The following is a 23,154-nucleotide window of genomic DNA, read 5'->3' as shown; positions in this document are numbered from 1 at the left end:
CAGTAATGTCACAGCATGATGTAAAAGATGGGATGGATTCATAAAGGGTTCGTACGCTGTAGAGCCTCTATTCTATAAGCCTAGGGCCTCCTGATGGCAGCATTAGTGGACAAACACCCAACACCGGAACAAAACAAATGCGTTTTACCATTGTTGACAGAATAATGCCATGCGAATGTGTTGAGTGCTCAGATATTATCACCAAAAGTAGTTTGTAGTCTGTGAAAAGCCAAAATCTCCTCCAGCTATTGCAATATCAAATTGTATCATGAACTGTTATACTGGGCCAATGCTTCCTTTACATTACAGAGTTATCTCCAACAAACTCCACTGAAGACAAATTTATAAACTAAATATATTCAGCCCAGCGCAACCAAATACTCCAAGGTATCTTTTGAAAGGGTATTTCGCCAACAGTAGATCGTTTGAATACAGTACCTCTGGCTCCTCATTTAAGCAGTGCCCATTTTCAGCATTTTTTGTTAACCTATATATATCTTACACCGCCATCAAGTACAGTTCCAGCCAGGTTTGGTATTGTGATTTGGCACCTTTTGCATAAGCTTTGGATTCACGACATGTGCAGTTCTGTTAATGGCATTCATATGACTGCAGGCCATAAACCTTGCAAATGCTCGGCCTTCCACTATCATTGAATTTGTCCTGTATAAAATGTCAAGCTGAATGGAAACTGAAACAGCATTAATTGCAGCGAACAACCATTTTGTAATGCAAATGGTTAATACACAATTTAAATACTTCTACCAGGGCATTATGATATCAAGTGAGTTTCAACTGACGTCAGGTTAAGAACTCCCCTACAGGACAAGCTTCGATCAGCTTCCTCAGTCAGAGAAATTGGTCGCTGCCTCCTTTCTTGCAACGTCTTATGTTGATTCAACCAAGGACCCACATTAGTCATAGCCAAGGAGATGACTGTGTACAAAAACTACAGAAGTTCCTTATCCAGGATGATACCTTAAATGTTTTGGAGATAATGGGGCAGTTGATTGGAAACTCTGGTGGAAAATATTTCTTGTTAAACAGGGAGGTGGTATTTATGAACATTGGGGAATGTGGTCAGGGCTAAAACTCCAGTTAAAAATCGCCAGTTAAGTATCAAATGAAGGTACAGATTTTCAATTGGATTCAGGATCAATTGAAAGAAACTTTCAGGATCTTTCCTCGAAAGAAAACTCATCACCAGCCCTTCAATCAAATCACAAAGCCAGCAATCCTGAGTCACACGAAAACTTTTAATAATATATTACCTGCAGAGAATGTTAACTGGATCTGTTCATTAATAATCTCCAAGGCAATAAAGTCATGTTTTTCATTAAACCGCCCATTATATAACAGCAAGCCATTCTTCTCCTTGGTAGCAAACCTGAAAAATAAAGACAGTTAATTCCAAAGAAAGTCGAAAGCAGAATGCTCTTCTAGATATCACAATGTTGGATTTCTGCGTTTGCTTTGGAATTTTACTGCACTGTATACTGTGTCCAAATAGACTCCTTGTGGTGTAACCTTTATCGCACTGCCTACCACCGTAGTGAAGTAAATGGTGCATCCGCCGATGATTAAGCGACACCTTTAATTATTAATTCAGGCTGAGCTGAATTTTAAAATTAGTTACTTTGTTTATTCATATTTATGAAAATAAGGCAAAGAAGTTATTAAAACATTAAAGAGGAATTGGCCTTTCATTAAATGATTGGGAAGTTGAACATTGGCATAATCCAACACGACTGCAGATGGCAAATCCAGCAGGTTCTTCTTAATAATGCTGAACATCGCTTCCTTTTTGTGAAGAAATTGAAAAATAAATTATTTAAACTCTTTAAATATTGCATTGTTGGAAATAAATAACTTGTAATTATAGCTGCTTACATATCCTCAGAATGTGCCGAAAGGTTCGACACAGCTAATAAATGTTTTGTAAAATGGAGTAGCTGTTGTTTCCTGGAGTAATACTCTATCAGACACACAGCGCATCACTGGCTTGTTTACTGCTATGTTGCTTCTTGCTTGTTCACATTAGCCATCCCTGTCTTTCAGAGTACTATACACCTGAAGGTGTAGAGTATTGCAGTCCATACAAAGAACATTTAGAGGTACAGATGTTTGGGAATGATATGTCATATAAAATATTTAACAGAAGAAAAAGCCCAGAGACATTGGGTGCCGTTTTCCCACCGCGATGCGCCCAGCGTCGATTCCGTTACGTCGGGTGCACAGCAAGAGAGGCCAAAAAGTGGGTTCACGCAGGGCACCGAACTGCGTGCGATGCACCCAATCCGCTATGCCCAACGCGATTTGGATCAGCCCTCGCTGGGCGAGATCCAGAGCAGCATATTTAAATGAGTCATTAAACATGTGCAGTCCGTTCGAGGCCGCAGTCTCCTGGCTCCCTTTATTCACCGGCCGCACTGGCAAGTCCTGGCGGCAACGAAAATTAGTACAGGTCTCCAAAATGGAAACCAGATGTGATGGCCCGGCCGAGGGGTCCAGAGGCCATTGGAGCCCCTGGGTTGTCGGGGACAGAGCAGCGACACAGCTTAAACATTAGGCGTCTCCCATTTAAGATTGAAATGAGGAGAATTGTTTTCCTTCCATAAGCTCGTTAATCTATAAAATTCTCTTCCCCAGTGAGCAGTGGTGACTGGGTCATTAATTTATTCAGGGCAGAGCTAGATAGGTTTTTGATCGACAAGGGAGTCAAGGGTCATGTTGGGAGGCGGGGGAGGGATTGGGAGCAGTTAGGAAAGTGGACTTGAGAGCACAATCACATCAGCTATGATCTTATCTAACTGCAGAGCTGGCACCAGAGGCCAAATGGCCTACTCCTGCTGATTCTTGTGCTAAGAGCCAATCTAGCCTCAGGAGTCAGAGAAAGAAACTGTAAAATGTGTTCACTGCTATTCCTGATGTAAGTGCTGTACTGGACCTCAGGAATTGGACCTGCAACACAGACAAAACTATCAAAGCACGAAATGACAATGGGAACAGTTTAATTCAGCGAGTCTAAAAATCCCCAAATTCAAACTGGATTTCGCTAGCAGCTTTTGTAAGTGCTGCCTGTCTTGACACAATGCTGCTAAATCCCAACAAAAATAAAACCAAACAACTGTGGATGCCGAAAAACTGAAATGAAACCTGAAAATGCTGCCAGCACCCATCAAGACAGGCAGCATCTGTGGAGGGGGAAAAATTGTTAACCATTCAGGTCAAGGCTCTTTCATCAGAACTGGGAACAGTTAGTAATGTAATAGGTTCAAAAGAAGCAAAAGGAGGAGCGGGTCGGCAGAAGGTCAAAAGAAATGACTGTGATAAAGTGGAAGATAGGAGGGATTACGTGACAAATGGGGTGCAAGGCCAAAGGGATGGTAATGGGACAGGTAAATGACTAAAAAGGTGTGTCGAGAGGAGGTGTAAATGGCAGAAAGACAAACAGATTCCATTCAAAAGAGAAAACAAGAGAAAATTGAGTTAACACTGAAACCTGTAAAGAAAAAGGAGAGATATACTGGCATTGGAGGCAGTCCAGAGAATATTCACTGCGTTGATCCCAAGTGTCCGACCTCAGGGAGGGCCTCCGATGTGGCCTGGCCTGCAATCGGGACCCACCAATCGGCGGGCCGGCCTCTGTGGCTGGGGGCCTGCTTTCCTACGTGCCAGCCCCTGTAGCCCTGCGCCATGTTGCGTTGGGGCCAGCGTGTTGAAGGAGGCCACTGCGCATTCGTGCATTGCCGCCGGCGCCACTGCGCATGTCCTCGTTGGCGCTGGTGCAACTGCACATGCGCATATCCTGCGGCGCACAGTTCGCAACAGGATCTGCAGCTGGAGCGGCACAAACCGCTCCAGCACCGTGCTGGCCCTCTGTAGGGGCCAGAATTGGACGTGGGAGCGGCCCGTTCACGTCCACGTTTATGACGGCGTGGACACTCTGCCGCGGGATTGGAGAATCCCACCCATAGTTTACTCAGAGGGTTGACTGGGTAGTTTCTGAGAGGTTTCCCCTTGTCCGGGAGTCGAAGACCAGAGGGTATAATCTCAGAGTAAAGGGTCACCCATTTAAGGCAGTGTGATGAAATTGTTATACTTTGTATTTTTATGGTATTATGATTAAAACCCTGGTTAAAATGCTCACAGTCAGAGCTGTGCTTAAAAGTGAGTTTCGCAGGGAAGTGATTTGTAAATAGATATTAAAATCCATTTTATCTGTTTGCAGAATAAGAGCTAATATAATGTTGTAACAGTTTGTGCCTGGCTAAACAAAATAAAAACACATCTTGCAACAAGGTACAAAAGAATGCTGTTGCTTTGAGTGCAGCTGGTATAGCTAATGGGAGGGATTAGGTCTGTCTACAAAAAACAGTTGCTTCCAGGTCTCTAAGCTGAACAGAAGATTTTCAGCTTGGTTGTAGAACAGGTTTCTCTGCAAAGACTCTGCACCAAGATAAGCAAGTAAAACCTGGTTGTTAACTTTACACATAAGTGGTATTTGAAATATATAGATTTACTTAATTGAAATGAAGGGGCAGGTTTCAGGAAGCAAGTTAAGATGTTGTAACTGTTAACTGTAAAGCTATTTCCACGTTGCTAACGTGCTTAACTCTGTGTTCAAATTAAAGTTTGTTTTAACATAAAAGCTGTCTTATTGGTCAATGTTATCGCTTCTGCGTGGAATCCATGGGCGGGATTCTCTTAGCCCGGGGCCGAGCTGGAGAATCCCTGCAACTGGCGTGAATCGGCAGGTTGGCACGGCGAAGGGCCGAGCGGCTGTCGTGAAAATGGCAAGTCCTGCCGGCGCCGTCCACACCTGCTCTCAACCGGCGGGACCTCGGCGTGGAAGGGTCGGAGGGCGGCCTGTGGAGGGACAGGGGGTGTCCGACACCGACTGGGCCTCCGATGTGGCCTGGCCCGCGATCGGGGCCCACTGATCGGCATGCCGGCCTCTCTGGAAGGGCCACCTTTCCTACGTGCCGGCCCCTGTAGTCCTGTGCCATGTTGCATCGGGGCCGGCGCGTTGAAGCAAGCCACTGCGCATGTGCACGTTGGCGCCAGCGCCACTGCACATGCGCGGATCCTGCGGCGCCCAGTCCGCGCCAGGATCACCAGCTGGAGCGGCGTTAACCGCTCCTGTGCCATGCTGGCCCCCTGAAGGGGCTAGAATTAGTCATGGGTTCTGCCCCTCCACGCTGTCGTCAAACGCGACGACACCTGATGAGTCACCTGATGAAGAAGATACGCTCTGAAAACTAGTGATTCCAAACAAACCTGTTGGACATCAACCGTGTGTTGTAAGACTTCTTACTGTGCCCACCCCACTCCAACGCTGGCATCTACTCCTGTGGTGCAATTAAATTTCCTCACAGTTTTACAAAATGCAAATAGTTGGAATCTAGACCAGGATCTTAACCAACATTGAGGTTCTGGTCCGGACCCATAACAACAGAGATGAGGAGGAATTTACTCTCTTGAGGGTAGTGAATCTATGGCATTCTTTACCACAGCAGAGACTGGGTCGTTAAACATATTCAAAGCTGAGATAGGCAGATTTTCAATCAGTAAGGGAATCAAAGTTGAGGGGGCTAAAGCAGGAAAATGGAGTTGAGGATTATCAAATCAGATCAGTCATGATTTCATTGAATGGCAGATGAGACTTGATGGGCCAAATGGCCTATTTCTGCTCCAAGACATACGGTCTTACGGTCTAAAATGGGGGCAGGGGATATGAGCCGATATAATTGAACTCAAATGTAGGCAGGCGTCCTTAAAGTGCCCATTCGAAAAATGATGTGCTGTTCCTCGAGTTCCTAGCGCTTCAGTGAAACGTTGCAGGAGGCCATGTTCAGCAAGGTCAGCCTGAGAGGAAGGTGGAGAATTAAAATGACAGACAACCTGAAGCTCAGGGTAACAGCTGCGGAAAGAATGGAGGTGTTCCGCAAAGCAGTCACTCAATCCGTTTTTGGTTTTTCCAGTGTACGGCCGACCACATTGTGTGCAGTGAGTACACTATACCAGTTTGAAAGATTACACATCAATCCCTGGTTCACCTGGAATGAGTATTTGGGTCCCTGTGATGAGAGAGGATGTAAAAGGACATTTACTGTGCTTACGTGGAAAGGTGCTGTGGATATGGGAGGGAATGTTGGGGGCAATTAGGAGTTGACCAGGGAAGGATCCCTTCAGAATACTGAAAGCAGAGGGGAAGGGAAGTTGTGTCGGGTGGTGGCATCACCCGTGAATTGATGGATATGGATATGGGATGATCCGTTAAATACAGAGGATGCTGGGGTGGAAAATGAGGACAAGAAGGATCCTATCTTTGTATAATAATAATAATCTTTATTGTCACATGTAGGCTTATATTAACACTGCAATGAAGTTACTGTGAAAATCCCCTAGTCACCACATTCCGGCGCCTGTTCGGGTAAACAAAGGGAGAATTCAGAATGTCCAATTTACCTAACAGCACGTCTTTCGGGACTTGTGGGAGGAAAATGCAGCACCCGAAGGAAACCCACACAGATACAGACTCCGCACAGACAGTGACCCAAGCCGGGAATCGAACCTGGGACCCTGGAGCTGTGAAGCAACAGTGCTAACCACTGTGCTACCGTGCCGCCCATCATGAACCCCACTATGAAAGGAATCAGAGATTTCATGGTTTGTTTTGGAAAGTTCATGGTTAATTATCTTGGGCATCAGAAACACAGGAAAGACAGCTCCTTAAACTTTAGATTTCTTAGGTTAAAACACAAAAAACTGAGAATTATTAAATTCCATTTATTATGAAGGTTGACACCTATTTTAAACATTGCACAAAAAAAGTTAGGCTCAAATGTTGAGTAAATAAACCTTGCTTAATGTGTGAGGCACAGAGCTCTTCCCAAGCTCACTGATGGCTACTATCTAAAACATCCATCTGCTGTACAGACACCATCCCTTCCTGCACCGTGTATCAGTGACAGCATGTAATTGCAGCTTAATTCTTGTTTCTGTCATTCTGAAAAATCTGCAAGATTTTCCAAGCCTTTGCTTCTGCTAAGAGGTTCACTACTTCCTGACTTTGTTCTGGTTAAATCCTGAAGTGTCTTATTTTAGCCACAGAAGCATTTTTCATAATTTGCAGGCGCTGAATTAGTTACCTCATCCACCTCCTGTCAATCTGCTCCCACTTCCTAATTTTGAAGACGATGAATCGCTTTTGGCATGAATGTGGATAATAAAGTACTAATCATTCATATCTAAACCTAGAACGTTAGGGGATGTTAAATTATGGAAGCCATCGCAGCCATGCATGTTTCTTGTCCCACCTAACCACAAGAGAGGGGGAGAGAGCAAGCATGAGGGAGAGAGGGAGAGACAAACAGACAGAGAGACAGACAGACAAAGAGACAGACAGACAGACAGAGAGAGTGAGAGAAAGGAGGTGGTTCTGAGGCAGCACTCCAACAAGAAAAGTTTGAGTAGCAGGTTTTATGCAGCATGTCGTGTGTGGTTAAGATCTAGAATGCATTGCCTGAGAGTGGCGAAGGCACCTTTGAGTGAGGCATTCAAGAAGTAAATGGGTTATTTTCCGAAAAGGAAGAATGGGGCAGGGTTATGGCCGATTCTGTGCTGTGATTCGGGGTGGCATGGTGGCGCAGTGGTTAGCACTATGTGCCTATGTCGCTGAGGACCCGGGTTCGATCCCAGCCCCGGCTCACTGCCCCTGTGGAGTTTGCACATTCTCCCCGTGTCTGCGTGGGTTTCAGCCCCACAACTCAAAGATCTTACGGCTGTTCCCGTAACAGCCTCCCCGAACAGGCGCCGGAATGTGGCGACTAGGGGCTTTTCACAGTAACTTCATCTGAAGCCTACTTGTGACAATAAGCGATTTTCATTCATTTCATTTCATCTGCCGTTTAGGTGGGATTGCCACGCTAAAATTGCCCCTTAATTGGAACAAAATAATTAGGTACTCTAAATTAATATTAAAAGAAAACAATTCTGTGAACTGCCTTGGCCGAAACCAGCAAACTTAACACAGATATAGGCCAAGATTTTTGCAATGGGCATGAATAGCGATGTGAGCACAAACTCTCTCACGAGAGGCCCAAAACACGTTAGCAGGAAGCCCCATCACGACTGTCCCTGCCAGTAACGTAATGGGATTCCTGATGTTCACCATCGGGAAGTCCTTTAGAATAAACTTAAATTCCTCCACATTACATTATCCATTCTCACACCAACATGAATTACGACTGCACTCTCACAGCGTGCACCTGGTGGGTGGAACCCTCCAGAGGAGCTCCGGTAAGTGCATCGCTCAGGGGGAGAGAGTCATACCCGGGCACTGCCTTCCCCCACTGGCACTGCGCCCACCTCGCCCAACTGCCCTGGACAGTGCCAGGGGTGGTGTTGCCCCAGGGGGCTGTATGGGGGAGGGGGTTGAATAAATGTGAGGGGGTGGGGAGGGGTTTGTAGTACCTGTATTTTTGCTTTTTTTGTATCAGGGCAGCCTTTACAAATGGTGCCCGGATCTTTCAAAAGCTAAGTTGCTGAGTCCGCCCTGCCAACGTGGTGCCGAGGGACCCACCCCTTGAAGTTTTTTTTTCTATCAAGCTAATGATACGGTGGAGAAATCCGCCAGTGGGGCTGGTGACTTAACACCGCTTCTCGGCAAATAAACAGAGGGCACAATCCAGCTAAAAAGAAGTAGAGTCCGCTTGGAGTGCTGGGAACGACCCCGCTATCTAACGGCATTCTGATTTGTAAGAGGCCGCACTTAGCGTCATTTCCTGAGCTCCTCCGTGCAGGAAACGATCGTGCTGCCATTTTTAAATGGCATCCCGATCTCTCGACTACCCGCGCAACCTCCCAATTCCGCAACTCACCTATAAGGGGGTCATTGAGCCCTCTGCACCCCACCTGTCAGCCTGGCAGTTTCCAGGTGCTCGGGTAGGACCTGTGCCAGGGTGCCACCCTGCCTGGAGGCCGACCACCTGGGAGCCTCTTCTCACAAATTAAAAAAATGTTTTTTTTTTAAATCTCTCTTGAGCTCCCACCTACCCTGACCGTCTATTTTGCTCCACCTGCTCCACCCCCTCTTAAAACAGTATAAAATCTATCACATCTTTATTCTCTTCAGCTCTAAAGAAGAGCAATAGACTTGAAACATTAACTCTGTTTCACACTCCACAGATGTGACTGCCAGAAGCTTGGGAGTGGTGAGCTGCTGACCTTAGATCAAAGAATCACAGAATAAGAGAAAGGGGCTGTGGTGATATACATCATTGTAAGTACACAAAGGGTTAATGTACATACACTACACCTAACTAGACACTAGAGGGAACACCAGAGACATGACACGCAGACAGTCAACCAATAGGTCAGTAAGATAGGACACGACCAATGGGCAGTCACGATACACACAGAGGTGACACTACCACAGGAGGGCATTACACCAACCCATATAAAAGGACACATCACACATGCTCAGTCTCTTTCGAGTGGAGACTCTCAAGAGTACAGACACAGGGTTGATTGAACATCACCCCCACCACATGGATTGTAGCAGACTGGTTCGCCAGTCTGAGTAGCTATAGCAGGATTAACAGTAGTGTCGAATCCAAGTAGGAGAATTGTTAATAGTCTAATAAACGTGTTAAAGCTATCTCTAAGTCTGAACCTTCCTTTGTCAGAGTGCACATGAAGGAAGCAGCTTATGCTACGACAAGAGCATAACAAAACAGGGGCACGAAAATAAAATTAGCTTCTAAGATTAACCATTCCTGCTGCCCTTTCCTTGATGAGCATAGAACATACAGTGCAGAAGGAGGCCATTCGGCCCATCGAGTTTGCACCAACCCACTTAAGCCCTTGCTTCCACCCTATCCCCGTAACCCAATAACCCCTCCTTTGTTTTGGACACTAAGGGCAATTTAGCATAGCCAATCCACCTAACCTGCACGTCTTTGGACTGTGGGAGGAAACCGGAGCACCCAGAGGAAACCCACGCAGACACGGGGAGAACATGCAGACTCCACACAGACAGTGACCCAGCAGGGAATCGAACCTGGGACCCTGGTGCTGTGACAGCCACTTGTGCTACCGTGCTGCCCCACAAGCATGAAGTGAGAACAATGGTCACAAATAAAAATGTTGGAAGTAAAAATACAAAGTTTTATTGATATGAAACCTTTAACACAATAGAACATGCTTAAGGTACTTTGCAGCAGCATTATAAAGCAAAATTAGACACCTGGCCACAAATAATCAGGCAGAAGAGACCAACAGCTTGGTCAAAGAGATAGACTTTAAGAGGTGTCTTAACAGAGGAAAAAGAGTTAGAGACTCTGAGAGGTTTACAGAGGGAATTCCCTGAGGTTAGGGCCCAGGCGACTTAAGGTACTGCCATCAATGGTGGAGTATCCAAAATTTGGGACCTTCAAGAGGCCACATATATTGTGAATAGACATTAAAATATACATCACAGCCAGCATAGGAAAACTAACATCAACATCACAAATGAATTAGATTGGCTGATAAAAAGTTCTTCATTCAGTAGATAATAAAATATTGCTGCTGGGTTCGGGGCTGAGCGCCCCACATAACAGTGTAGACAGCATAACTCTCATTCTTAGCTGTAAGAAGCTGCATCCTTTCAGATTAATGTATGCCTCTCCCTCCATGACAAACTTGTGGTTAAATAACAACAGATTATATAGCTACTTGCGATAGTGATGTGCAGTCTCCTACGGAACCAGGGAAATAACAATGCAATCCAAGGTTAACCGCATGTTCACCCTCTAGTATATGGTCTCACCTTGCACTGTAGGCAGGAGGTAAAGGTTACTCAGCTCTGAAAAGGGGAGGGAGGTTGAGGGTTGGAAATGAGTAGAACTCAGCAACAGCATATCTCAATCAAAGGGATTAATAGCCAAGTGGGATCATCGCACTCCTCTGCTGAAATCTAATGCTCCCGTCTATGCACAGCTATGTCAAGTAACCATATGTTATTAGGCAAAATGGCTCTCCAAGGCAGGTATCTGAATCAAAACTCTTGAAAATCTAATACGAAGCTAAAACTAAAAAGAAATCAAAATAAATTGAATGTTTTGCAGAGAGGAGTGTTGAATAAATCTTCAGGAAGAACATGAAACATAAGCTCAAATCTGCTGGCAAGAGCTGGGCGACGAAGAAATTTTAAATGGACAATTTTGATTTAAGCCAATTGCCTTGTCACAGAATTAAATTATATTGCATTTCAGTGCCATCTTCCATGCTTTGTATAATTGACCAGGTTTTCTGTTCCGCAAAGCTTTTAATGAATTAAATCCCAGATAGTGGGTGAAATTACTTCAAAGACGCCTATCAGTTAAATAATGAGCAGTCATGAAATTCGCTAAAGAACCAGAACTTAATCGCATATTTAAACCTTTGTCTCAAGATAATTGACATGAAATGGAAATGATGAGCTCTAATGGCCCAACAAAAACATACACTTATAAAGCACATTTAACTCAGAAAATGCCACCACAGGTGTGTTATCAAACAAAATGTCATACCAAGCCACATACAGGGGATTTATGGTAACCAACGGTAGGTTTTAAGGAGTATCCTAGAGGGTGAGAGAGAGCAAGCGGCAGAGGGACGGAGGGGTTGATGGAGAAAATCCATCAGTTTCGGACACAGGCATCTGAAGGGCCTGGCATCTGAAGGGTGGAATGAGGAAAGCGAAGGATGCAAAAGAGACCAGAATTGGAAGAGCAAAGAGATCTTGGAGAGTTACAGGACTGGGGAGGAAGAGGGATGGCAGGATCTTAGAAACATAGAAACATAGAAATAAGTGCAGGAGTAGGCCATTTGGCCCTTCTAGTCTGCATCACCATTCAATATGATCATGGCTGATCATGCAAATTCAGTATCCTACTCCCACTTTCTCTCCATACCCTTGATTCCTTTAGCCGCAAGGACCACGTCCAGCTCCCTCTTGAATATATACAACAAACTGGCCCCCACAGCTTTCTGTGAAGTGAATTCCACAGTTTCTCAACTCTCAAGAGAATAAGTTCTGCCTCATCTCTGTCCTGAATGGCTTACCCCTTATTCTTCAGCTGTGACCCGTGGTTCTGGACATCCCCAACATCGGGAACATTCTTCCTGCATCTAGCCTATCCAGTCCCATCAGGATTTTATATGTTTCTATGAGATCCCCTCTCATTCTTCTAAACTCCAGTGAGTACAAGCCTAGTTGATCTAGTCTTTCTTCATATGTCAGTTCCGCCATCCCGGGAATTAGTCTGGCGAATCTTCGCTGGACATCCTCAATAGCAGGAATGTCCTTCCTCAAACTAAGAGACCAAAACTGCACACAATACTCAAGGTGTGGCCTTACTCAAGGCCCTGTATAATTGCAGCAAGACATCCCTACTCCTATACTCAAATCCTCTTGCTATGAAGGTCAGCATGCTATTAGTTTTCCTCACCTCACCTGCTGTACCTGCATGCCAATCTTCAACGATTGTTCCACCATGACACCCAGGTCTGGTTGCACTTCCACTTTTCCTAAACTGCCACCATTAATCTGCCTTCCTGTTTTTGCCACCAAAGTGGATAACCTCACATTTATCCACATTATATTGCATTTGCCAAGTATTTGCCCACTCAGCCAGCCTGTCCAAGTCACTCTGCAGACTCTTTGCATCCTCCTTGAAGCACACACTTCCACCCAGCTCAGTCATGATGTGGAGATGCCGGCGTTGGACTGGGGTGAGCACAAGAAGTCTTACAACACCATGTTAAAGTCCAACAGGTTTGTTTCAAATCACGAGCTTTCGGAGCACTGCTCCTTCCTCAGGTAAATGAAGAGGTGTGTTCCAGAAACATATATGTAGACAAAGTCAAAGATGCAAGACAATGTTTTGAATGTGAGCACATCCTCTGGTCACATCCTCAAAAAATTCCAGAAGATTTCTCAAGGATGAGTTCCCTTTCATTCACCTGAGGAAGGAGCAGTGCTCCGAAAGCTAGTGATTTGAAACAAAGCTGTTGGACTTTAACCTGGTGTTGTGAGACTTCTTACTGTACCCAGCTTAATGTCATCTGCAAATTTGGAGATATTGCATGCAATTCCTTTGTCCAAATCCTTAATGTATACTGTGAACAGCTGGGGTCCCAGCACTGAACCCTATGGTACCCCACTAGTCACTGCCTGCCACTCTGAAAAGGACCCACTTATTCCCCCTGGCAACCTGTCTGGCAACCTGTTCTCTATCGACGTCAATACATTACCCCCAAAACCATGAGCTTTAATTTTGCTCACTAATCTCTTGTGTGGCACCTTGTCAAAAGCTTTTTGAAAGTCTAGCTACACAACATCCACTGGTTCACCCTTATCCACTTTACTGGTCACATCCTCAAAAGATTCCAGAAGATTTCTCAAGCATGATTTCCCTTTCGTGAATCCATGCTGACTTTGACCAATCCTGTCCCCACTTTCCAAATGCTCAGTTATTTCATCCATAATTGACGCCAGCATTTCCCCCACCACCGATGTCAGGCTTCTCGTCCCACAGCTGTCAATGGGATTTCCCATTGAATCCATCCCATGCCACTGGGAATCCTGTGACGGGGGTGCACCATTGACGGGACTGGACGATCCCGCCGGCACGAACAGCCGGAATATCTCGCCCAATAATTTCTTCTTTCAAACTTTTTTGACTTTAAATTCCAATTCTGCCTCTCTGGCTCTCCTCAACACAATTCATTTTCTTGAATATGTCCACGTCAATTATTTTTCTTTTTTTTTTTGTTGGATCCAATTTGAAATTTTGCCTTTTCACTGTATTTTTAAAATTGGTCAAGTTCAAGGTTAACCAAATTAATATAAGCTGCTAGATCTGACCTGGGGACATGTTATGTGTTTGAGGGAGTGCTGTGTGGTAACAATTCTGGTGGAAGTAGGCCCATCCCTTCTACCCCCAGCCCTTGGCAGATCAGGACAGGTCAAGGTGAGGTGGACTGATGGAGGCGAGCAAAGACACAGTGGAGGTTGTGTAACTGTTCAAGCAGCCTGGACAGTTCATGTTTCTGCCCTGGGGCTGAGGGGCAGGTGGTGATGGCGGAGCTGAGGTTGGGGCTCTGAGAGAAGGAACAAGTGCCCACCACTGGTGAGGGGCAGTGGCGCTGCAGCTGTCTCAAGGCTCCAGCCCAAGGATGAGATGGAGGCCACAGGCTTAGTACCGACACCTTCCCTCTGCTGTCTGATCTGGACGAGTGTAGATCTCAGATCAGGAAACCCATTTTAATGGAAGACACCAACAGGACAGCCTCTACATTGAGATCCAAAATGACGAGGTGTTGGGCTTTTGAAAAATATTAAATAGATAAGTCCCCAGGGCCTGATGGGATCTACCCCAGAATGCTGAAGGAGGCTAGAGAGGAAATTGCTGATGCCTTGACAGAAATCTTTGGATCCTCACTGTCTTCAGGTGATGGCCCGGAGGACTGGAGAATAGCCAATGTTGTTCCTTTGTTTAAGAAGGGTAGCAAGGATAATCCATGGAACTACAGGCCCGTAAGCCTTACATCAGTGGTAGGGAAATTACTGGAGAGAATTCTTCGGGCCAGGATCAACTCCCATTTGGAAGCAAATGGACGTATTAGCGAGAGGCAGCACGGTTTTGTGAAGGGGAGGTCGTGTCTCACTAACTTTATAGAGTTTTTCAAGGAGGTCACAAAGATGATTGATGCAGGTAGGGCAGTGGATGTTGTCTATATGGACTTCAGTAAGGCCTTTGACAAAGTCCCTCATGGCAGACTGGTACAAAAGGTGAAGTCACATGGGATCAGGGGTGAGCTGGCAAGATGGATACAGAACTAGCTAGGTCATAGAAGGCAGAGAGTAGCAATGGAAGGGTGCTTTTCTGATTGGAGGGCTGTGACTAGTGATGTTCCGCAGGGATCAGTGCTGGGACCTTTGCGGTTCATGATATATATAATTGATTTGGAGAAAAATGTAACTGGTCTGATTAGTAAGTTTGCAGACGACACAAAGGTTGGTGGAATTGCGGATAGCAATGAAATGAAATGAAAATCGCTTATTGTCACAAGTAGGCTTCAATGAAGTTACTGTGAAAAGCCCCTAGTCGCCACATTCCAGCGCCTGTTCGGGGAGGCTGGTACGGGAATCGAACCGTGCTGCTGGTCTACTTTAAAAGCCAGTGATTTAGCCCAGTGTGCTAAACCAGCCCCTCGAGGACTGTCAGAGGCTACAGCAGGAATTTGATCGTTTGGAGACAGGGGAGGAGAGATGGCAGATGGAGTTTAATCCGGACAAGTGTGAGGTAATGCATTTTGGAAGGTCTAATGCAGGTAGGGAATATACAGTGAATGGTAGAACCCTCAAGAGTATTGACAGTCAGAGAGATCTAGGTGTACAGGTCCACAGGTCACTGAAAGGGGCAACACAGTTGGAGAAGATAGTCAAGAAGGCATACGGCATGCTTGCCTTCATTGGAAGGGGCATTGAGTATAAAAATTGGCAAGCCATGTTGCAGCTGTATAGAACCTTAGTTAGGCCACACTTGGAGTATAGTGTTCAATTCTGGTCGGCACACTACCAGAAGGATGTGGAGGCTTTAGAGAGGGTGTAGAAGAGATTTACCAGGATGTTGCCTGGTATGGAGGGCATTAGCTATGAGGAGAGTTTGAATAAACTCGGTTTGTTCTCACTGGAACGACGGAGGTTGAGGGGCGACCTGATAGAGGTCTACAAAATTATGAGGGGCATAGACAGAGTGGATAGTCAGAGGCTTTTTCCCAGGGTAGAGGCGTCAATTACTAGGGGGCATAGGTTTAAGGTGAGAGGGGCAAGGTTTAGAGTAGATGTACGAGGCAAGTTTTTTTACACAGAGGGTAGTGGGTGCCTGGAACTCGCTGCCGGAGGAGGTGGTGGAAGCAGGGACGATAGTGACATTTAAGGGGCATCTTGACAAATACATGAATAGGATGGGAATAGAGGGATCCGGACCCCGGAAGTGCAGAAGATTTTAGTTTAGACGGGCAGCATGGTCGGCACAGGCTTGGAGGGCCAAAGGGCCTGTTCCTGTGCTGTACTTTACTTTGTTCTTTGTACTAAAATCATCTCAAGTTAACCAACGCTAAATCATCTCATGTACTTTCAAAAACAATTATTTCAGCTGTCAGCTCCTGTAAAATGGCTGTCATCTAGGCAAAATACCAGATCATGGAGACCTTGGGCAAAATTCTCCCGAAACGGCGTGATGTCCGCTGACTGGCGCCCAAAACGGCGCCAATCAGACGGGCATCGCGCCGCCCCAAAGGTGCGGAATGCTCCGCATCTTTGGGGGCCGAGCCCCAACATTGAGGGGCTAGGCCGACGCCGGAGGAATTTCCGCCCCGCCAGCTGGCGGAAACGGCCTTTGTTGCCCCGCCAGCTGGCGCGGAAATGACATCTCCGGGTGGCGCATGCGCGGGAGCGTCAGCGGCCGCTGACAGTTTCCCACGCATGCGCAGTGGAGGGAGTCTCTTCCGCCTACGCCATGGTGGAGACCGTGGCCGAGGCGGAAGGGAAAGAGTGCCCCCACGGCACAGGCCCGCCCGCGGATCGGTGGGCCCCGATTGCGGGCCAGGCCACCGTGGGGGCACCCCCCGGGGCCAGATCGCCACGCGCCCCCCCCCAGGATCCCAGAGCCCGCCCGCGCCGCCTTGTCCCGCCGTTCAAAAGATGGTTTAATCCACGTCGGCGGGTCAGGCAATTTATCGGCGGGATTTCGGCCCATCCGGGCCGGAGAATCGAGCGGGGGGGCTCGCCAACCGGCGCGGCCCGATTCCCGCCCCCGGCAAATATCCGGTGCTGGAGACTTCGGCAACCGGCGGGGGCGGGATTCACGGCAGCCCCCGGCGATTCTCCAACCCGGCGGGGGGTCGGAGAATGACGCCCCTTGACCTCATTCCTCCTAAGTCTGTTAGCCTCTGTTTGTTGCCAGGTAGAAAGCTCTTACACTGTACAGTAACCACCTCTAATTCCACTGCCACGTCAAAGAACATTTGCAAGATGTTGCTGCACCGTGGCAACATGGGGTTTTACATTACTCATCGTTTTAGTTTACTTTCTTCAAATTTTTATGATGTCATTATCTTTTTCATTGTTAAATATTCAGTTCTGTGTGGTGATTGGTGAACAAGCCAAGTACCCATAATGAACTTCCAAGTGCAGAATAAAAATTAAACTGAATGAATTGATTGATCAACTGATTGAAGGGGCTGGTTTAGCACAGTGGGCTAAACAGCTGGCTTATAATGCAGAACAAGGCAGCAACGTGGGTTCAATTACTTACCGGCCTCCCCGAACAGGTGCCGGAATGTGGCGACTAGGGGCTTTTCACAGTAACTTCTTTGAAGCCTACTTGTGACAATAAGCGATTATTATTATTATTATTCAATGTATGCACCTTGGTAACACTTGTGATTAGCTGGTTGAATTATTAATGTTATTGAGACTGATATCAGTTGAAAATAATAAGCCATATTACATTCTTTTCAAAATGGTTGTTACATGAGGGTTACCCTGCAGTCAATTAGGTAAATATTTTCGTGCCCACAGAAGTGGAAAAGACGCAAACTATTTTCTACTTCTTCCACTTCAGTTCATTCCTGGTAAATAAATACTCAGTTACCGTAATAATACATTTGGTTGTGATTACATGTCTGGTGACTTGCTATGCTAAATTAGCTGATTTTAATCAGCGAGAGAAGAATTTTGCAGCCTCAGTATGGAGATAGTGTGGAAAATGACGTTCCGATGATCAGCCATGATCTAGATGAATGGTGAAGCAGCTTGAGGGGCTGAATGGCCTACTCCTGCTCCTGTGTTTCACTGGAAAAGAATATCATTATCCAGTGATCCAAGTTGGATCATATATGGATGTTAGACCAGCGATGATTGGTCTTATCTGCAATGCATCTCGAATCTGATTAGCTTGGTGACACTAAAACATCAAAAAGCATCACCAAATCAATCATGTAACAAAGGGCTATCATTGCCCATGGACTATTTGCCAGTTGGAAAAAATACCTTCGGGAGAATGCGGGGAGGAACAGGAGGTGGAACAAAGGAGTCTTTAATTGCGTAAATGTTGGAAACCCTCTCACGTTTCAAGCTGGGGTGTAGCTTTCATGCAGCAAAGATAACTTGGTTGAGTCGAATCAGCCATATTCAAGTGATGAATCACTTTAAAATGGAAAACACCTTTATTTCCCCCAACCTTGCTTTGTTAGAAACTGTAACTATCATTCTATACTTCTCCCGGGTCCTCATCTGAATTGATCTATGACTTTACCACCCCAATTTTGTTTTTAAACTGCCACTTCTATAATAAAAATCAGTCTCCAGTAGGTCTTCCACGCATATGTGTTTTAAAAATGCTTGTGATTCTCTTCATGGCACCAGGCCGCTGTCAGTGTCAAGCAACTAGTGTCCTGTTCCTATGATGTGGAGATGCCGGCGTTGGACTGGGGTGAGCACAGTACGAAGTCTTACAACACCAGGTTAAAGTACAACAGGTTTGTTTCGATGTCACTAGCTTTCGGAGCGCTGCTCCTTCCTCAGGTGAAGGAGGAAGGAGCCTGAGGAAGGAGCAGCGCTCCGAAAGCTAGTGACATCGAAACAAACCTGTTGGACTTTAACCTGGTGTTGTAAGACTTCGTACTGTTCCTATGACACAGTGAGTGGGTACAGTGGCCTGTAGGGGGAAAGATGAGAAGGGCCTAATACAGATTTAATGAAGATAAATCATTAGAACAGAGTACGCATAAACTAGTATTACTCTCTAACTTCTTGTTAAAGGCCATAATGCCTTGCTCAAAGTCACTTACTGCGCCAGGGGTTGATGAGGACTGTGGTTATTCACTTGGTGAGATCCAGATGTTGATTATCATAGAATCATAGATTCCTTACGATGCAGAAGGCCATTCGGCCCATCGAGTCTGCACCGACTTTCCGATAGAATACCCCAACCTAGGCCCACTTCGCTGCCCTATTGCTGTAACCCCACCTAATCTTTTGACACTAAGGGGGAATCCAGCATGGCTAATTCACCTAACCGGCACATCTTTGGACAGGATACAGTGGATGATGTTATGGATATAGGCTAGTTGGCAAATCTGGAGCCTATGGAACTAAAGGGGAAACCGGCAGTCTGAGTGGAAAATTGCAAAGGGACAGAACTCAGAAAATTATTGGGGGGTTTTCAGATTTAAGGGAAGTGTTCAATGGTGCCCCCAGTGGGGTGGTCTTGGGACCACTGACTCTTTTCATATATAGGGTGCAATTCTCCCCAAAAAGTTCTAAGTGGGGGTCTCCAGCCAGGTGGGTCGGTGCGATCTGGATCGCAATCTACCCACACATAGAAATTGTTTTGGACGGGGTTGAGTTTTGCATCAGCACTGAGAGGGGCAGGGCCTAAACACACCGGCAAGCCCGGCTTCACAGAGATCGGGACGCCTGTTTTAATGGGTACACTGATCTCAAAGTGACAGTAAAGGCACAGACCCCTCCCCCACCACCATTGCCGGCATTGGGGTTTCAGTTCCCCCCCCCACACCACCACCACTGGCATCGGGGCCCCAGGCCCCAACCGCCTGTACCCCAGGTGAACGGCACCCCACCGTGAAGTCACCAAATACCCTCCCTTCATGCTCCCCCCCTTACACCTCACCCCTTCATGCTCCCTTCATGCCTTTGCCCCCTTCAAACTTAGCCTCCTTCAGGCCTTGCCCCTGTAGGCCCGCCCTTTGGCACTGCCCCCAGCAACCAAATTATGCCCCTATGTTTGTTTGAAAAATGATATTTTTCCACAAGAAAAGTATGAAAAACCCTTTGTTGGCACTAATCTTTCCATTTTAATGGAGTCCTGTTACTTGGGGGTCGGTTAGCTCAGTTGGCCGTGATGCGGAGTGATGGGACGCCAAGAGCGGTGATAGAAGCGTCTCCTAGAAAAGCAAACTAATATGAATGCTGGCTGTGTGAAATAAAGAATAAAATGCTGAGAAATACTACATGGATCTGACAGACATGAGTGAGAATCCAAATCAATGACCTTCCTTCAGAATTGGGAAAACTCAGTGATAGAACAGGTTTAAAGCAAGAATGGGAGCAGGGAAATGGGGAGGGCAGGATGAATAGAAGCAGAAGTATGTGGTCGAGTGGAAGACATGAATGATTAAATGATAAAAGGGATGGTGGTTCAAGGCAAAAAAGAGCAGCAATGGACATTAAAAGAAACAAAAGATGAGTCCCATTGAGCTGCGGAAATGGAAACCATAGAACCATTGCCAGTACCTACTGCCTGAAAACAACCGGGAGGCCATTTGGCCCATCGAGTCTGCACTGCCCCTCTGAAATAGCAGCCTACCTAGGCCCAATCCCTGCCCTATCCCCGTAACCCCACTTAATCTATACAGCATTGTGGGCGGCATGTGGCGCAGTGGATAGCACTGCGACTGTGGTGCTGAGGTCCCGGGTTCGAATCCCGGCCCTGGGTCAATGTCCGCGTGGAGTTTGCACATTCTCCCCATGTCTGCGTGGGTTTCACCCCCACAACCCAAAGATGTGCAGGTTAGGTGGACTGGTCATGCTAAATTGCCCCTTAATTGGAAAAAAAAATAATTAGGTACTCTAAATCATTGGACACTAAAGGGCAATTTTTTATCAAGGCCAATCCACCTAACGTGCACATTTTTTGACTGTGGGAGGAAATTGGAGCACCCGTAAGAAACTCACGCAGACACAGGGAGAATGTGCAAACTCCACACAGTCACCCAAGGCTAGAATTGAACCCAGATCCTTGGCAATGCTAACCACAATGCCACCATAATTGCAATCTGAAATTGTTGAGCTTTGTGTTGCATCCAGAAGGTTGCAAGGTGCGTAATTGAAAGGTAAGATGTTGTTCCTGGAGCTTTCATTGAGCTTCATTGGAACAGAGTATGAGGCTGAGGACAAAGAAATCAAAGTGCGAGTGGAATGGAGAAATACCGTGGCAAGTGGCCACAAACTCAGGGTCACACTTGCCAACCAAATGGAGACATTCACTAAACTAATCACCCAATCAACCTGCAGTTGGCCACTCCAATGTAGAGGAGCAAATACGATATAGTAAATTGAAAGATGTGAAAGTAAGTCACTGTTCCCAAATTAGTATTTGGAATCCTGGATGATGCCTCCTCATCAGCTTCTTGTAATGCGGAGAAAGAGAAGAGAGGTCAGGTCTGAGCCGCAGCTCCACAAATATCTCACAGCAGGACAGGCTCGGAATGATAGCCAGAGCAGCTAATTAGTGAGGGCCACAGAGGAAAGGCAGTGGGACTGCAAATGGCCAAAGGCCATAATATGAACAGCAATAATGCACACAGATGAGAATTAACAATTTTTTCTTATTTTATACATTTTTAAAGAGCACCTTGGAAATGTCCTCACAAAGATGTGCTGATGAATAAATGGTATTGCTTTCAGATCAGCTAATTTTGACGTAAATTTGAAAACTGAATCGTTACCCTGAGCAAGATATTTGAGCATACATGATCCAAATTTGTATTCCAGCCTCAGGCTTGGAAAAGTAGAACTGTCAGGCTATATTCTCGCAATTCTTATCCCCCACTTGATGCGTTGTGCTTCACACAACAGTTACATGTTGAAAAGATGTGAGAATTTACTTGTAAATATTGTTGTATGTTGTTGGTTGCAGTTTGGTAGGTCTGAAGAAGTCTTTGTAGTCATACACAGGTTAACTGTAAGTCTTTATTGACCCTTGGAACTATTTGCAAATGAACAGTAAAGGGTACAAGCTAGGAGCTATCTCCATGCTTGCTGGTACACACGGCTCTGTCCAAGGCTGCCCCGGAGCGTGAAAACATATTGGCCGGGATTCTCTGAAGTCCCGGACAAGTGTTGACACCGGCGTAAACACCGGAGTGGTGTACGCCGGCGTCAAAGGGCCTACAGGAGACCTACAGCAGGCCCACGTGGAAGGAGGTAGGTCCCCTCCAGTTCGCTGGAGCCTGCCAATCGGCAGCCTCCAATCGGGGGCCTGGATGCCGTGGAGGCCCCCCCCCTCCCGGAGTCAGATCCCTCCACCCCCCCCCTCAATCAGGACGGCCACCGCGGCCGCGGGACCGAGCTCCCGCCAGGTGGTACCAGGCTGGAACCACGCCGGTGGGACTCGCCGGAACTCGGCGGGAATTCGGCCGGCCGACCGTGGAGAATCACCACGCGGGTCTCTTTCGGCGGCCCCCAACTGGCGCCTCGTCGACCGCGTGGGCAAAATTGGCGCTGATTCTCTGGTCGCCGGAGAATCGCGTCCCGGCATCGGTGCGGTGTGGCAGGAATTTCCCGCATCCAGACAGTTCTCCGACCCGGTGCGGGCTCGCAGAATCCCGGCCGTTGTTTCCTACATCATTTTGTGAGTGGCACTGTACTCGGTCCCACGTTAACCCTACATGTTCCAGACCCGTTGTGGTGATGTGCATCACTGTAAATACATGTAAGCTAGACAGACACTAGAGGGAGCACCAGAAACGTCACACACACTCAACCAATAGATAAGTTAGATGGGAGGCGACCAATGGACATTCACGATACACAAGGAGGTGACACGACCACAGGGGGGCATTACACCAACCGATACATAAAGGACACCACACACATGATCAGCCCCCTTTGGCCAGTGGAGACAGTCAGTGAGGAGAGGCACAGGGTTGATTCATTATCACACCCACCACGTAGAAGACAGCAGATGGTTAGTCAGTTAGGTAGCTACAATAGGATTAGCAGTAGTGTCAAACTCAAGTTATAAAAGTGTACATAGTGTAAATAAATGAGTTGAAGTTATTTACACGTCTCGACCTTCCTTGACAAATGCAACACAAGGAAGCCGCTTATGTTACAAAGGAAACATAACAAAACACCGCACACTACAAATATAACTTCAAATCCGTTTCTGTCAAGCTTGCCTTTTCTTTAGATAATGTCATTTTGTGTTTGATTTTAGCAATTCTTAACTACAAATTTAAGTTAAACTTATTGGATAGATCAAAACAAAGGTGTAAGTCCAATTTTAATCATGGGAAAGGCACATTTAT

The 23,154-nt window shown here is 46.4% G+C and overlaps 1 protein-coding gene across 5 annotated transcripts in view; it reads right to left on the bottom strand.

Annotated features, from left to right (window-relative positions):
* celsr2 (cadherin, EGF LAG seven-pass G-type receptor 2) overlaps positions 1-23,154 on the bottom strand; it is a 430,851-nt gene that overhangs the window by 187,564 nt on the left and 220,133 nt on the right. For all 5 annotated transcript variants that reach the window (XM_072480304.1, XM_072480305.1, XM_072480307.1 and 2 more), the window contains exon 4: positions 1,272-1,387. In XM_072480304.1, the coding sequence (XP_072336405.1) occupies positions 1,272-1,387 (116 nt within the window). The remainder of the gene's footprint in view (positions 1-1,271; positions 1,388-23,154) is intronic.

The sequence above is a fragment of the Scyliorhinus torazame genome, chromosome 17 (assembly GCF_047496885.1).
Source record: "Scyliorhinus torazame isolate Kashiwa2021f chromosome 17, sScyTor2.1, whole genome shotgun sequence".
NCBI classification, from domain to species: domain Eukaryota; kingdom Metazoa; phylum Chordata; class Chondrichthyes; order Carcharhiniformes; family Scyliorhinidae; genus Scyliorhinus; species Scyliorhinus torazame.
This window is presented reverse-complemented; position numbering and strand designations above follow the sequence as displayed.